Source organism: Myxine glutinosa, chromosome 10 (assembly GCF_964187855.1).
Source record: "Myxine glutinosa chromosome 10, kmMyxGlut1.1, whole genome shotgun sequence".
Lineage (NCBI taxonomy): Eukaryota > Metazoa > Chordata > Myxini > Myxiniformes > Myxinidae > Myxine > Myxine glutinosa.
This window is the reverse complement of record NC_136270.1, coordinates 25,860,411-25,877,207: the sequence shown is the minus strand read 5'-3', so window position 1 is coordinate 25,877,207 and position 16,797 is coordinate 25,860,411. Positions and strand designations below refer to the sequence as shown.

The following is a 16,797-nucleotide window of genomic DNA, read 5'->3' as shown; positions in this document are numbered from 1 at the left end:
TCAAATCCTTCCTCTTCTCCAATGGCTTGATCGCTGATCATAAATTTGGATTCAGACCAGGTCATTCAACTCTGGACATGCTGCTTCTGCTGTCTCAACAATGGATGGAGGTCCTCAATACCAAACAGGAAATCAGAGCTGTCTCCCTTGACATATCACGTGCCTTCGATACTGTCTGGCACCCAGCTCTGCTCACCAAACTTTCCTCCGATGGTATCTGTAGTGAAATCGTATTATGCTGAACCCAGGTGATGCTCGCTGCTCGCTGACACCGCTAGGGGGGCGCGGCTATAAGACCCGAAACGGCCGCTGCTCTAGGCGTCTTCTCCTGTGACATGTTACATTGACTAGTGGACTCGTTAACGGTACGTACCGCATGGAATATTACGCTTGCTTTCATTGAATGATATTGTGGATTGACCTATGTGAAACCAAACCTTATTTCTATTGCATCCCTGTATTTGCAGAATGATGTCAAAGGTCTTAATGGAATTAAACCAACAGATGGACTAAAGTTGTGACTTGCATTGATTTCCACAACACTTAATTCCATTAAAATCTACGGACATGGCGGGGAACAAGATGCTGGTGGTTTCGCAATTCTGCACCGACCCGCAAGCCCTGGATGCTGGTTTGCAACTGACTCACTGGTTGAAAACTTTGGAGAATCAGTTCGCTGACCAGGACACCGTGCCGACCGCTGCCGCGAAGCTAGCATCGCTCCAGTCCAAAGTCGACTACAAGGTATACAACAGTATTGCGCGATGTGCGACATACGACCTCGCTGTCGCGGAGCTCAAGCGATTGTACATAAAGCAAAAGTGCGTGATACATGCTCGACATTTGCTGCGATCGCGACGACAGCAACCAAACGAGTCGATGGATCACTATGCCCAGGAGCTCCGGCAACTCCTGCTAGACAGCACCCAGGAGCCACGGACTCATGAGCAGGTTCAGGATGACCTTCTCCTAGACGCCTATGTCTCCGGGGTCTCCTCTCAGGACCTCAGGCTCAAGCTCTTGGAGAGGACCGACCTGACCTTCACGGTGGCTCTAGAACAAGGGAAAATATATACCGAAGCGTGGCTGCAGTCAAACGACTATGATCGCACGCGCCTCTTGGCGGGGACCTCGCTACACGCACGGCCGGAGAGTGCTACCGCCGACGAACCGGGAGCGGACCCGCTCGCGGAACTCCAGGTTGCCCTGGCGGAGGATCCGGGGATCCTGACGGCTGCCGCTACGGTCAGACCCAAGGCCTCACGCAGGGCCGCATGCTACTTCTGTGGGGGTCAACGACACCACCAGACAATGTGTCCGGCTCAGGACACGATATGCCATTTGTGCTCGCAGAAGGGGCATTATGCAAAAGTGTGCCGGAAAACCGCATGCGGATCGCGGCCGCGCGCGACCTTGAATGGGCTCATTGCGGAGCCTACGGGCCGAGCATGGAACACGGCGCCTTACCTGGCCTTGATGGGCAGTGTCCCTCCTCGCGGGCCCCTGGTCGCCCAATCGACCTTGGTGAGAGACACCGAGCAGCCACAACAGTCTCTTCCTCAATCGGACACGGAACGTGCGTCCTTGACTGGACTCCGGGCAACGCGAGGGCCTTTGGAGCCTCGCCCAACCCCGGCGGTACGTACACGCTACGTCTCTCGAGAGCGTACGGCGTCCTCTGGCGGCGACACGCATTTGGTCCAAACTACGGAGGCCCATACTCGTCAAACGGCGATTTTGAATGGCAAGACTACGGAGGCCCATACTCGTCAAACGGCGATTTCGAACGGCAAGACTACGGTGGCCCATACTCGTCAAATGGCGATTTCGAATGGCAAGACTACGGTGGCCCGTACTCGTCAAATGGCGATTTTGAATGGCAAAACTGCGGAATGCATGGGGAGGCTCTCTGACAGCTTTAACGAATGCCTCATGAACAACAAATACTCCGGCAACGACCGCAACACTGCAGATTGCATGGGAACGCTCCCTGACAACGTATACGAAACTCCACGGGCATCCTCTGATGCCCGGACAACTGCGGCTGGCATAGGACCCACCCGCGTGGCGCGACCGCCTCACTCAGGAGGTTCGGTCCCACTCCCAGCAGGCTCGTCCGGCCTGGCTCAAGCCGTTATTCCCCTCATGGTCGACGGCCATTGTGTGCATGACTTGGTGGATACAGGGTCTACGGATAGTTTTATCGATCAGCGACTAGTGCACAGGCATGGTTGGCAGGTCTTGGGGACTACGAGACGGATCTTCATGGCTTCCCAGGGCCTTCGGCTCAGCACGAAGGGGGAATGTCGATTGAAACTCGTGATAAAGGGACGGGTTTTTCCAGATGTACACCTCATGGTTTTACCTGCTTTATGTGCTGACATTCTGTTAGGACACGATTTCCTTAAACGACATGGACGACTGGAAATGGAGTTTGGTGGGCCAGACACGCTCGCTGTTGGTGGGACTGACACGCCTGCTGTGTGTGCCCTAGCGAAGATGGAAATTCAGCCACTTTCGCTGTTCCCCAATTTAACCTCCGACTGTACACCTGTAGCAGTAAAATCACGGCGCTACTCTCGAGCAGACATGCAATTGTTACATATTTATGTGAATGTATGTGAATTACCATTCAGGTCTTTGCTTATCCATGTGTAGTAGATCAAGGGTTGTTGTGGTTGGAGGGTCAGGAGCCCTTCTGAAAAAGTGTCCGGAAACGGAAGTGACCGGAAACGGAAGAGGAAAAGACACGAGGAAGAAAAGCGACGAGTATTCTTCTTCCTCGCCCCGCTCCGACGAAAGGTGGGATCGACCTTGCGCCGCGTGGAAAAGCGGCGTTCCGAAGCCCGTCTGGCGAGAGGAGTTACCGGGACGTGTACCTACCCGGTGGAGACGTCAAGTTGACGTGGGGCCGTGCATCGACCCCGCGTCTGGCACCGTTCACGGCACCGTCTAAAAAGACGCGTACGGGTCGCACGTTGGGGCCTAACACGCGTTGCAAGCGGCGTGGGGCTTTTGGCTTGCTTTACCGTACCCGCTTCGCGTGGCCACGAGGGGCTGCAGCCGGGGTGCCTGATACGATACCTGCCCGGTGGAAACACGTCCACCCGGGGTTCGTTCAACCGCCCGAGTGCGGCGACGCCGACCATCATCTTGGTCAGGAGGGGCCCAGAGACATTGTGAGGGGCAGAGACCAAAAGGGGGTCGTGAGTACCAAAAGGGGACACACATATATAAGATGGCCATCTTAAACCTCTAGGGGATTGATTGATTGTTGAGTGTGAATTGTGGATGGTGGATTGCTCGGGGAATATACCCTTGATTGTATCATTGAAATTGTTTGGTATCATTACCCTTGAAATATATCATTGAACATCAGTTTTCTCTTGGGTGGAATTCATAGGGATTGTGTTGCGAAAGCGCATATATACTATTACTTTCTGGCGAAGTTCCTCTCGCGGTCCGGGGGTCACCGAGACCAGGTAGTCACCGAGGGGACCACGTAACAGAATTGGGGGCTCGTCCAAATTACGATTTGCGGATTCGCAATTGGGTCTACGTCCGGGAAATAAAATTGTATAAAATAATAAAATAATATTTTTATTAATTAAAATTTATTAATTAAGTAGTAATTGGAAAGTTTTTGGGGAAATTGGGGTAAAGTCTTGGGTGAAGGTTAACAGGTGTTAACGATAGTCACCATGGCGTTTGTGGCACAGAACTTTGCGGTAACACCGAGTGAGGCACAGTTCCGAGCGTTACTAAAGTCGGACCTCTTGAAATTGGCCAAACATTTTAACTTGGAGGTCCGAACTAATTTGAGGAAGGCAGAGTTGCAGGCCACGGTGATACAATCTATGGTGGGATTAGGAACATGGGACGAGTTAGCCTGGGAGTGGCTACCCGAAGAACCAGAAGACGTTGAGCTCCGGAAACTGGAGTTGCAATTACGGAGCCAGGAACGGATCAAAGAAGAAGAAAGGAAAGCAGAAAAGGAAAGATCAGAAGAGGAAAGGAAAGCAGAAGAGAGGAGAGAAGAGAAACAAGCAGAGGAAAGGAGAGTGGAACGAGAACTCCAGGAAAGGTGAAAAGAAGAAGAAAGGAAAGCAGAAGCGAGGAGAGAAGAGAAACAAGCAGAGGAAAGGAGAGTGGAACGAGAACTCCAGGAAAGGTTAAAAGAAGAGGAAAGGAAAGCAGAAAAGGAAAGAGCAGAAGAAGAAAGGAAAGCAGAAGAGAGGAGAGAAGAGAAACAAGCAGAGGAAAGGAGAGTGGAACGAGAACTCCAGGAAAGGTTAAAAGAAGAAGAAAGGAAAGCAGAAGAGAGGAGAGAAGAGAAACAAGCAGAGGAAAGGAGAGTGGAACGAGAACTCCAGGAAAGGTTAAAAGAAGAAGAAAGGAAAGCAGAAGAGAGGAGAGAAGAGAAACAAGCAGAGGAGAGGAGAGCTGCAAGGGAACTCGAAGCAGAGGAGAGAAAAGCAGAAAGGGAATTAAAGGAACGTGACATGGAGCTTCAGCAAGAAATTAAATTCAAGGAGCTGGAGTTAATGAGAGAACGGGGAGAGGCACCACCCTTGCTGACGGGGTCGACACCTAACCAGAAAACCTGGGATGTGGGCAGACATGTGAGGCTGGTTCCACCGTTCAGTGAAAAGGAAGTCGCGAAATTTTTTCCACACTTTGAGAAAGTGGCTCGACAATTAAACTGGCCGGAGGAGGCCTGGACCATACTAGTGCAAAGTGTGCTGGTGGGGAAAGCTCAAGAGATTTATTCGGTGCTACCAATGGACCAATGTGCAGATTATGAGGTACTGAAGAAGCACATCCTCAAAGCCTATGAGTTGGTTCCGGAAGCTTACAGGCAAAAATTCAGGAATGCCAGGAAGAGGGAGAGTGAGACCCATGTGGAGTTTGCCAGAGTGAAAGAAAACATGTTTGATCGGTGGTGTGAGTCAAAAGGAGTCGGGAAAGACTTCGAAACATTGCGTGACTTGATCCTGGTGGAGGAATTCCAGCAGTGTGTCCACGAGGACATCAAAGTGTACCTGCAGGAAAAGAAAGTACCAAAGTTGTGGGACGCAGCCACCATGGCAGATGATTATGCCTTAACCCACCGAATAGGGGTCCACGAACCTAACTCCTCGCCTAGATCTCCGCAGGGGAGGTGGGGAACAGCAGGTGCGGAGAACGACCATACATGGCGGCGGCCTCGAGAGGATTATGGGGACAACGCGGATACCCCACCTGTTCGAAATCAGAGGGATGCGGGCCCAAGACAAACTTATAGTTCGGGGGGCCCGAGGCAGACCACGAGTTTTTCCTCCGGGCCTACTTGCGCTTTTTGCAAGAAACCTGGACACTTGATGTCCAGTTGTTACCGCATGAAAAAGGAAGACCCAGAGCGGAGTCCGACTATTACGACTCCAAATGCAATGGCCATTGTGAGAAATCGCCATCAAAAGGGTTACCAACCATTTATTTCAGAGGGGTTTGTGTCACGGGATGGAGCCTCGACTAACCGGAGACCGGTTAGGATATTGAGGGACACAGGGGCACATCAATCTTTAATGCTTGAAGGCATTTTGCCATGGTCCGAGGAGACGGCAACGGGGGATAGTGTTCGTTTACAGGGGATCGGGGGCAGTGTTAGTGCTCCACTTCATGTCATCCATTTGGAGTCCGATTTGGTGTCAGGACCGGTCACCGTCGGTTTACAAGCCACGCTTCCTGTAGAGGGTGTATCTGTGGTTATCGGGAATGATTTGGCCGGGGGTCAAGTTTATGGTAACCTGAGGGTTGGTAAAGAGCCCAGCAGGGAAAATAACACCACACCAGCTCGGGATGGCGACAAAAGTGCCAAGTTATTTGTAGGGGGACTGAACTTCAAAACAGAGGAAGAAGTTCTGACCTCTGTCTTCAACAGATATGGGCCGCTGGTGGAAGTGCGGTTGGTAAGAGACAGGGAAACGCAACAGTCAAGAGGGTTCGGCTTTGTCACGTTTGCCAGCACAAAAGACGCCAGAGAGGCAGAGAAGAATTGGAATGGCAAGGATTTGGAGGGTCGGACCATAACAGTAGGGAAGGCATTTCGTAGGCGTCGAGAGGTCTACAGGAGAGGACAATTGGGCGGTAGTTTTGGTGGTGGCCGCAATCAATATTATTATGGAGGCTCCCTGAGTTACGGCAGCTCCCGAAGGAAGGATTGTCAAAGTAGTGGCCGAGAAGGAGACCGCTATTCATGGGACTACAGGGACAAGTGGTCCCACCATAATCATTAGGGAAGTTCTGAGAAGTTGAAGCACTGAATGCGGCGGAGCCGCCGAGCCAAGATTCCTACACGGATTAACCGTGAACGCCGTTCCTAAAGGCGTCCATGTAGTGAACTTTCATGCACGGACTAACCGTGAACTCCACGTTCCTCAAGGCGCCCATGTAGAGAACTTTCCTGCACGGACTAACCGTGAACTCCACGTTCCTAAAGGCATCCATGTAGTGAATACTCGGCTTGGCCTCCCGGAAAAAGTGCTATCGAGTTGCTTAACTTTGGATCTTTGATCAACCCCTTAACCTTCATTCACAAGAAACTGACGGTCAAAGTCAGAGGGTCATGAGATGGAGTTTGGCTTGGCAGGAGTCCAACGGGAAATTGAACATGTAAAGGGCAGGGACAATGTTGTTGCTGGTGCTTAGTCCAGAGTGAGTAATCTGGGGGGGGTTGTGGTGAAATTTTGGTTGCTTTATTTTTAAGTGATAACTGTGCCCAGGGGGAACTGATAATGTGGGGGGGTTGAGTTATCTGGTTTGTTTATCCAAATTGGCCGGCAAAGAAAGTTTTCGCTGGGTTCAAACTTTCTTTCTTGAAGGGGGGGAGTGTTACATATTTATGTGAATGTATGTGAATTACCATTCAGGTCTTTGCTTATCCATGTGTAGTAGATCAAGGGTTGTTGTGGTTGGAGGGTCAGGAGCCCTTCTGAAAAAGTGTCCGGAAACGGAAGTGACCGGAAACGGAAGAGGAAAAGACACGAGGAAGAAAAGCGACGAGTATTCTTCTTCCTCGCCCCGCTCCGACGAAAGGTGGGATCGACCTTGCGCCGCGTGGAAAAGCGGCGTTCCGAAGCCCGTCTGGCGAGAGGAGTTACCGGGACGTGTACCTACCCGGTGGAGACGTCAAGTTGACGTGGGGCCGTGCATCGACCCAGCGTCTGGCACCGTTCGCGGCACCGTCTAAAAAGACGCGTACGGGTCGCACGTTGGGGCCTAACACGCATTGCAAGCGGCGTGGGGCTTTTGGCTTGCTTTACCGTACCCGCTTCGCGTGGCCACGAGGGGCTGCAGCCGGGGTGCCTGATATGATACCTGCCCGGTGGAAACACGTCCACCCGGGGTTCGTTCAACCGCCCGAGTGCGGCGACGCCGACCATCATCTTGGTCAGGAGGGGCCCAGAGACATTGTGAGGGGCAGAGACCAAAAGGGGGTCGTGAGTACCAAAAGGGGACACACATATATAAGATGGCCATCTTAAACCTCTAGGGGATTGATTGATTGTGGAGTGTGAATTGTGGATGGTGGATTGCTCGGGGAATATACCCTTGATTGTATCATTGAAATTGTTTGGTATCATTACCCTTGAAATATATCATGGAACATCAGTTTTCTCTTGGGTGGAATTCATAGGGATTGTGTTGCGAAAGCGCATATATACTATTACTTTCTGGCGAAGTTCCTCTCGCGGTCCGGGGGTCACCGAGACCAGGTAGTCACCGAGGGGACCACGTAACAGAATTCATTGCAGGAGAGATGGCTCAGCTCTTGAAAGACGGCATCATAGAACCCAGCCGGTCGCCGTGGCGGGCTCAGGTCTTAGTCGTGCAAAGTGAAGCACACCGCAGACGCATGGTAATCGACTATTCCCAAACGATTAACCGTTTTACACAGCTGGATGCCTACCCCCTTCCGGGGATGGACGCGCTGGTGCGACAAGTGGCCCAATACTCGGTCTACAGCACTCTCGATCTCCGTAGTGCGTACCATCAGATCCCTATCTCGAGGGCAGATCGTATCTATACCGCTTTTGAGTCGGGGCAACTGTTGTACCAGTTTACTCGATTGCCTTTTGGGGTAACGAATGGGGTCTCCTGTTTCCAGAGGGCCATGGATGACCTCGTTGCGAGGGAGAACTTGACTGAAGTTTTCGTCTATTTAGAGAATCTTACGGTTTGTGGGTATGACCAAGGGCACCACGATACTAATCTGAAGCGCTTCCTCGAGGTCGCGCAGAGGTATCACTCAACCATGAACGAGGCTAAGTGTCAATACTCCCTACGCAAGATAGATCTTCTGGGGTACACCGTGACCCATGGCTCTGTCGCTCCGGATAAGGAGCGTCTGCGACCTCTGCTCGACATGGCCCCTCCCAGCGATCGGGCGTCCCTGAAGCGCGCTCTCAGGCTATTCGCCCATTACTCTAAGTGGGTCCAAAATTTCTCCGCGAAACTTCGCCCCCTTGTGACCTGCGACACATTCCCTTTGCATCAGGCCACGTTAGCGGCTTTTGGAGGCCTTAAGGCCGACATCGCCAGTGCCGCTGTGGCAACGATCGACGAGAGCGGATCTTTCGTCCTAGAAAGTGATGCCTCGGATCATGCCATAGCGGCGACCCTCTCCCAAGGAGGGCGCCCGGTGGCTTTCTTCTCACGGACTCTTACCTCCGCTGAGCGGTGACATTCGTCTGTCAGAAAGGAAGCGTACGCGATCGTCGAGTCGATTCGGCGATGGCGCCCGTACTTGCTCGGGCGGTGCTTCCAAATCATCACGGACCAACAAAGTGTTGTGTTCATGTACGACACCTTACACGCCCAGCGCATTAAGAATGAGAAAATCACTCGCTGGCGTATAGAGCTTGCCGACTTCTGCTACACTATCAAATACCGCCCGGGGAAGGATAACCAGGTCACCGACGCCTTATCGAGGCTGGTTACGTGCGTGGGTATCATCACTCTGGAGGGCCTACGCGTTTTGCACGCAACTGCCGGGCATCCGGGCGTGACGCGTTTCGCTCATTTTGTGCGAAGTGGTAATCTGCCGTACTCGATTGACGATATCCGCCGTATCTGTCGCGACTGCGCTATATGCGCAGAAATCAAACCACGTTTCTATAACCCTCCCATGGGGACACTGGTTAGGGCTACGAGGCCGTGGGAAAGATTGGCGATGGATTTCAAGGGCCCGTTGCCGGTGTCGAGTAACTCTCGCTATCTGCTCACTATCGTCGATGAGTACTCGCGATTTCCCTTTGCTTATACGTGCGTGGATATGACGGCTGCCACGGTAATGCGATGCCTGCAAAATTTGTTCTCTATGTTTGGGTACCCGGCCTACGTGCATACGGATCGGGGTGCGGTCTTTTTGTCTCAGGAAGTGCGAGGCTACTTGCTCCAAAATAACGTCGCTTCTAGTTATACCACGCCATACAGACCCCAAGCGAATGGGCAGATCAAATGCTTCAACGGGATTATATGGAGGGCCGTCATGCTCAATCTCCGGACCCTCGGCCGGGGCCTCGATAAATGGGCTTGGTCGCTACCTGCGGCGCTGAACTCGATTAGGGCTCTCCTATGTATGGCCACCAACCAGACTCCCCACGAGCGACTTTTCCACCACCTGAGGAGCTCGGGGTGTATCCGGTCTTTACCCAGTTGGCTCGCAGAGCCCGGGCCGGCCTATCTCAAACGGGCGGTCCGCACGAGCAAGTACGACCCCTTAGTGGACAAAGTGCAGGTGCTCCAGGCTAATCCCGAGCATGCACGTGTGATGATGGCAGATGGGCGTGAGTCCACTGTCTCCGTACGCCATCTTGCCCCATGCGGGGTCACCGACCCTTATAAGGAATCGGATGAGCTAATCTATGAGACTATGGACTCTTCCGACACTTCCGTCACTGAACGTCTGCCGACCCTCCCTTCGCCACAACCGCCCTTGCCTGACGGCTTGGCGGTACCCCCTTTGTCACCTGACTCCGGCAGCTACTCCGACGCCGGGGTCTCTGGGTTACGTGGTGCCGTACCCGGGGAATTTCGGACACGTGCTGGCAGGGAAATTCGCCGCCCGGACCGGTACGGTTGGGCTGACTGATACCATATTCCGCACCCTGTTAAGGCTGACGCCTCGCTCGCTTCTAGCCGCACGGCAGTGTAATTCTAATGGTGGGGAGAATGTAGTGAAATCGTATTATGCTGAACCCAGGTGATGCTCGCTGCTCACTGACACCACTAGGGGGGCGCGGCTATAAGACCCGAAACGGCCGCTGCTCTAGGCGTCTTCTCCTGTGACATGTTACATTGACTAGTGGACTCGTTAACGGTATGTACCGCATAGAATATTACGCTTGCTTTCATTGAATGATATTGTGGATTGACCTATGTGAAACCAAACCTTATTTCTATTGCATCCCTGTATTTGCAGAATGATGTCAAAGGTCTTAATGGAATTAAACCAACAGATGGACTAAAGTTGTGACTTGCATTGATTTCCACAACAGTATCCATGGAAAACTCCATGCATGGCTTGCGGTCTTCCTCTCTGGTCATAGTCAACGTGTGGCCCTGAATGGATTTCTCTCATCTCCCCTTCCTGTTCAGGCTGGAGTTCCCCAAGGCAGTGTTCTGGGCCCTGTGCTTTTTCTGGTCTTCATCAATGATCTCTCCGACTCTCTGGAAAATCCTCTCTATCTCTTTGGTGATGACTCCACTCTCTGCCACTCCATTCCTCATCCCTCAGATCGGCAGTCTGCAGCCTCCTCACTCTATGCAGACCTGGACAAAATCACAGACTGGTCAAACAAGTGGAACATGTCTTTCAATCCTGACAAATCTCACACTCTTACTATGTCTCTCCGAAAAGACTGACTGGACAACCCTCCCATCTACTTTCTCAACAATCCTCTCCAAGAAGTTCTGTAACTCAAGCTTTTGGGTCTCACTATCTGCCATGATCTTTCGTAGGAAAACCACATTTCCAAGCTGGCCTCCAAAGCCAGTCGCCGACTGGGCATCCTCCGTCGTGCGAAGTCCTTCCTTGGCACACCTGAGCTCCTCACCACATACAAGGCTTTCATCCGCAGCTCAATGGAATACTGTTCCCACCTCTGGGCCGGTGCTCCTGCCTCACACCTAGCTCGACTTCACGCTGTTGAAACCAAAGCTTTCAGAATCTTTGGAATCTCCCGCAATGAAGCTAACTCTAAGGGCGTTTCACTCACTCACCGCAGGCAGGTTAGTGGTCTTTCTGTCTTCTATCGGCTCCTCTCTGGCCTTGCTCCCCCAGCTCTCTCTGTGCTCTGTCCCCCAAATATTCCTGCAGGTCGCGCAAGATCTGCCAGCAACCCTCTTATGGTTAAACTGCCAAAATAAAGACTCTCTGCTCACCTTCACCCTTTCATTCCTCTTTTCTCCCGCCTCTGGAACAAACTCCCTCACTCGCTTCAATCCCACTCCTCCCTCCAAGTCTTTAAAACAGCTGTTCACCACCATTTCTTATCTTCCGCCATCCAAAACCTTGATCTTTTCTACCCCTGCTAATTCACCCCAAAAATCCACTTTTGTGAAATACCAACTTCCTTCCTGGAAGTCCTTGCAGTGTCCATGGGTTTTATACTTCTCCCACCTCCCCCCAAGCCCTCTCTCTCCCACAGATCTCCCGATGTCCCTGCTCTCAAATGTTGTGTTTGTGTGCTTCCACCTCTCTCCCAATCTTGTCTACTGCTCCCCTTATTATATGTTTTATGTGTCTGATTTTTTTTTGTGTGATTAATGTTCCCTCTTTCACGAGCCTCGATCTTGTATACAAAAAAGAAAGAAAAAAAAAGAGGGTTGCTGGCAGATCTTGTGCGACCTGTAGGAATATTTGGTGGACAGAGCACAGACCGAGCTGGGAGAGAGCTGGGGTAGCAAGGCCGGAGAGGAGTCGGTAGAAGACAGAAAGACCACCGACCTGCCTGCGGTGAGTGAGTGAAAGGCCCTCAGAGATAGCTTCATCGCGGGAGATTCCAATGATTCTGAAAGCTTTGGTTTCAACAGCCTGAAGACGAGAAAATTGAAGGAAACTTTGCCACAAGGAATATTGCAGATTCCTGTTGAATAACCAGAAACCAAGAAATGCATATCTGAGAGGTAAAAATAATCACAATGAATAATCACATTGTCATCAAATTTTCAACAAAGCTTTATTTCGAGAATATGAAGACAAATTAATAATTTTATCAAAGGTCAGCATCACCTAAAATCATTAACTTTCATCCAATTGACCAGAAATTTTAATTTACCATTTGAGTTTTGTCGCCAAATTTTCATCAAAGCTTTATTATGAGAATATGGAGAAGACAAATTAATAATTTTGTCAAAGGTCAAAGGTCAGCATCACATAAAAGTCAATTTTCATCCAATTCACCAGATTGTATCTGCATATTCGGTCACTAAATTAGTTCACCAATCAAAAGCTAGAAGCCAATTGAAACAATAAAATGCCCATGAAGTTTTCATACATTAGCTCTAAAGTGTGATGTCTCTTAACGTATCACAGCGCACAGTTTGTACGGTTTGGGGCCTATTGTAAGACCAGAGCAGGGAATTAAATCAGGAAGTGTAGATCCAAGAGCTGGTTTGAATGTGAATCGCTGCAGAAGCGCTGTGAAGAAGAGAAAGAGCTCCGAACGTGCAAGGCTCTCACCGAGGCAGGCACGTCGTCCTGGAAGAAGAAGAAGAAAAAATTGATATAATTGGGACCAAAATAATCAAAATTGCTCATTGCCCCAACTTATTAGTTGAAGACAAAGCTTGATCACTCATGTAAAAATTTATGTTTATGAGCAAGATTCGACTTTTATTGTGTCAAATTTTTTTTTGTTAATACATGATGATGATATTTGCCTTTTCCACTGAAGGTGGATGGAGGTTATGTTTTCACCCCTGTCTGTCTGTCCGTTTGTTACTTGCAAAAGCGAAGATTTTTCTAGTATATTGGTCGGTCTTGTGCGTTATTCTGTCTGTCTGTTTGTCACTGGCCCACAGGTCACAATTTTAAACCGATCTTGACGAAACTTCACCAAATGGTAGAGTTGGTCATAAGGAAGATGCCTATCGATTTTGAGGTCACAGGCCATCTTGAGGTCAACTTTCTAAAATCGTAATTTTTCATGCAATTGACTTGAAAGTTGAACAGCATTGGCCTAGAGTTACTAAATGTTACTAAACTAAAAGTAACTAAAAGTTACTAAACAGTTAACAAATCTCACACTCTTACGATGTCTCTCCGAAAAGACCGACTGGACAACCATCCCATCCACTTTCTGAATAATCCTCTCCAAGAAGTTCTGTCACTCAAGCTTTTGGGTCTCACTATCTGCCATGATCTTTCCTGGGAAAACCACATTTCAAATCTGGCCTCCAAAGCCAGTCGCCGACTGGGCATCCTCCATCGTGCGAAGTCCTTCCTTGGCACACCTGAGCTCCTCACCACATACAAGGCTTTCATCCGCAGCTCAATGGAATACTGCTCTCCCCTCTGGGCTGGTGCACCTGCCTCACACCTAGCTCGTCTTCACGCTGTTGAAACCAAAGCATTCAGAATCATTGGAATCTCCCGCGATGAAGCTAACTCCAAGGGCCTCTCACTCACTCACCGCAGGCAGGTTGGTGGTCTTTCCGTCTTCTACCGACTCCTCTCTGGCCTTGCCCCCCCAGCTCTCTCTGGGCTCTGTCCAGCAAATATTCCTACAGGTCACACAAGATCTGCCTGCAACCCTCTTATGGTTAAACTGCCAAAATCAAGACTCTCTGCTCACCTTCACTCCTTCATTCCTCTTTTCTCCCACTTCTGGAACAAACTCCCTCACTCTCTTCAATCCCACTCCACCCTCCAGGTCTTTAAAACAGCTGTTCACCACCATCTCTTATCTTCCCCCATCCAAAACATTGATCTTTTCTATCCCCGCTAATTTCACCCCAATTCCACTTTTTTGAAATACCAACTTCTGTCCTGGAAGTCCTTGGTGTCCTTGTGTTTGATACTTCTGCCACCCCCCTCCCCCAAGCCCTCTCCTTCCCACACATCTCCCTGCTCTTAAATGTTGTGTGCTCTCAAGTGTTTGTGTGCTTCCCCTTCTCTTGTCTTCCGCTCCCTCTTTTTATATATTTTGTTTGTCTGGTTGATTTGTTTGTGAAATAAATGTCAGCTCTTTCACGAGCCTCGATTCAGTATACAAAAAATATATATAAAAAAATGGGGAAGCCAACTATTTTTGAGGTTAAAAGGTCAAAGATCAACTCAAGGTCAAACTTCTAAAATCGTCAATTTCCATCTGAAAAATGGTCACTTTTCATCTGATTAACCTGAAAATTAAAGACCAAATTGCACAGTACATCACGGAATTGGAAAACCAATTATTTAGGGTCAAAGGTCAACTCAAGGTCAAATTTCTAAAATTATCAATTTTCTCCCTGACCAAGGTCCTTCTTGCCTCGTTGCTCAGTTTGGTTGGGCGGCCAGCTCAAGGAAGTGTCTGGGTAGTTCCATATTCTTTTCATTTTCTAATGATGGAGCACACTGTGTTCTTGGGAATTCTTGGGAAGTGCTGAAGGTGGCCCATGCCAATTTCGAGGTCATCTTCCTACCACCCAACACCACTTCCCTGATCCAACCACTTGAGCTAGAGGCCATCATTAAGGCTTCCGAGGAGGAGGGCAGTGAAGAGGAGGAAGAGATAACAAGGCCCAACCTGACCGTCAAGTTCCTGGCTGAGGTGCTACAGCATATGAGGTCAGTCGCTGCCAGGTTGCAAGATGCCAACCCAGTGATGAAGCGGTACCTCCGGTTCAATATGGGGTTGAATAATGTTTAGCTGCCATAAGAAGAGCTGCACAGAAACTTGCAGCACTCAGCGAAACAGCTCGCAATGACCAATTTTTTTTCACCACGGCCACTCAACCTCAACACATTCAGCAACCTCACCTGCATCCCCTTCGGTGCACTAATCAGCACCCTCACCTGCGTCCTCTTCAGAGAAATTGATCGAGTTTAATGGATTCTACACAATCATCATCATCAAAAGTTACATCATACAGTACTGCACAATGTTATTATAATGGGGCATATGTATATGGATATGTATGTACATACAGGACCTATAGAAAGTCTACACCCCCTTTCAAAACTTTCACCTTTTGTTGCCTTATAGCCTGCAATTAAATTGCTTAGTTGAAGGGAGCAAGTTGCAATTAAATTGCTTTAAATCCGGAGTTGCAATTAAATTGCTTTAAATCAGACTTTTTCCACCTTTATTTACACATCGTAACCCACAACTTCCAAGTGACAAACAAATTCTACATATTTCAAAAAATTTATTAAAAATACAAAACTAGAATATATTGGTTGGATAAGTGTCCATCCCCCTGAGTTAATACTTGGAGGAAACGCCTTTGTCAGCAATTACAGCTGTGAGTCTGTTGCGGTCGGTCTCTACCAACTCTGCACACCTTGATTGGGCAATATTTGCTCATTCTTCTGTACAAAACTGTTCAAGCTCAGTCAAGTTGAGTGGGAAGTGTTGATGGACAGCGATCTTCAAGTTATGCCACAGATTTTCGATTGGATTTAGGTCAGGGCTCTGACTGGGCCACCCAAGGACATTTATCTTTTTGTTCCTTATCCACTCCAGTATAGCTTTGGCTGTGTGCTTCGGGTCGTTGTCATGCTGAGAGGTGAACTTCCGTCCCAATTTCATCTTTCTTGCAGAGGGCAGCAGGTTTCCCTCTGGGATTTTTCTGTATTTGCTCCATCCATTTTCCCTTCTATCCTGACAAGTGCCCCAGTCTCTGCTGATGAGAAACATCCCCATAACATGATGCTGCCACCACTATGCTTCACAGTAGGGATGGTGTTCTTTGGGTGATGTGCTGTGTTGGGTCTTCAGGGTGATGCTTATGGGCTAATGTTTGAAGGCCAGGATACTTTATTTATAAAGGAATACTGAATATGAAAAGCTTGTCAACTCAGACTTGTACATCAATCATTAAACGACATGGCAATGACATTCTCTCCCAACAGCTGTGCCTCCCGTATACAAATCATTCATACCGAGAGAGAAAGGCAGGAAAGCATCACGTTTTCGAAGGCAGCCATTGTTGTCAAGGAAGTGCTTTGGATAAAACTCATATGGCTTCTCCCACTGCGTCTTGTCTCGTAGTATTGATGACAGGAGCGGTATGATGAAGGTTCCCTGTCAAGTGAGAAAATTAGTAAATGTATTGTTCACTTCTTATGCTCCATAAGACACTACGAGGATGTCTTTAACGGTCCAAATATTCACACCTTATTGTGGGCCTGCCAAGGAAAGTTTTTGGTCCAAGTCTTTTCACGAACTGGCTGGCCAAGTCTGATGTGACAGAAATTTGGAATTGGTTCCAGGATGCCTGCAATAACTTACTCTTCGTGAAAGACGACATTTTGCGTTTTGCAAGGAAAGCCTACATTCAAACAGGCGAATATTGTTTCGACTCATTCTCTAAAGCCGTTTCCCAACCTGGGGGCCATGGCCCCCTGAAGGGCCATGGGGTAATTTGAACCATACTAAAAATTATATATATATACTGAAACGCAAAAGAAACTTACCACCTTTGAAACCTTTAAATATCAACAATAACACTGCGTGTAGTAAATGTGTGAACTTATTTGTGGACAATAGTGTCCTCACTGTCAGACAAAACGGTCACGGATGGTCACTTGAACCTTCAATGGTCACTTCA

At 49.2% G+C, this 16,797-nt stretch overlaps 3 protein-coding genes across 8 annotated transcripts in view; 2 read left to right on the top strand and 1 right to left on the bottom strand.

Annotated features, from left to right (window-relative positions):
• Nucleotides 1–16,797, top strand: part of LOC144888245 (cytochrome P450 2C23-like) — a 799,004-nt gene that overhangs the window by 368,356 nt on the left and 413,851 nt on the right. The gene's annotated exons all lie outside the window — the stretch shown is intronic.
• LOC144894104 (uncharacterized) lies at nucleotides 3,697–8,565 on the top strand. The gene is made up of 4 exons (XM_078786184.1): nucleotides 3,697–4,084; nucleotides 4,172–4,805; nucleotides 8,205–8,223; nucleotides 8,537–8,565. The coding sequence occupies exons 1-4, from the start codon at nucleotides 3,702–3,704 to the stop codon at nucleotides 8,563–8,565; spliced, it is 1,065 nt and encodes a 354-aa protein (XP_078642310.1). The 5' UTR covers nucleotides 3,697–3,701.
• The window catches only part of LOC137434304 (cytochrome P450 2C23-like), an 80,106-nt gene continuing 75,513 nt past the window's right edge, over nucleotides 12,205–16,797 (bottom strand). For 4 of the 6 annotated variants that reach the window (XM_078785463.1, XM_078785461.1, XM_078785464.1 and 1 more), the window contains exons 9-10: nucleotides 16,130–16,271; nucleotides 12,205–12,742 (exon numbers count right to left, since the gene is read on the bottom strand). In XM_078785463.1, coding sequence (XP_078641589.1) covers nucleotides 12,564–12,742; nucleotides 16,130–16,271 — 321 coding nt within the window. In that variant the 3' untranslated portion in view covers nucleotides 12,205–12,563. The remainder of the gene's footprint in view (nucleotides 12,743–16,129; nucleotides 16,272–16,797) is intronic. The other 2 variants (XM_078785466.1, XM_078785465.1) reach the window with 1 other exon arrangement.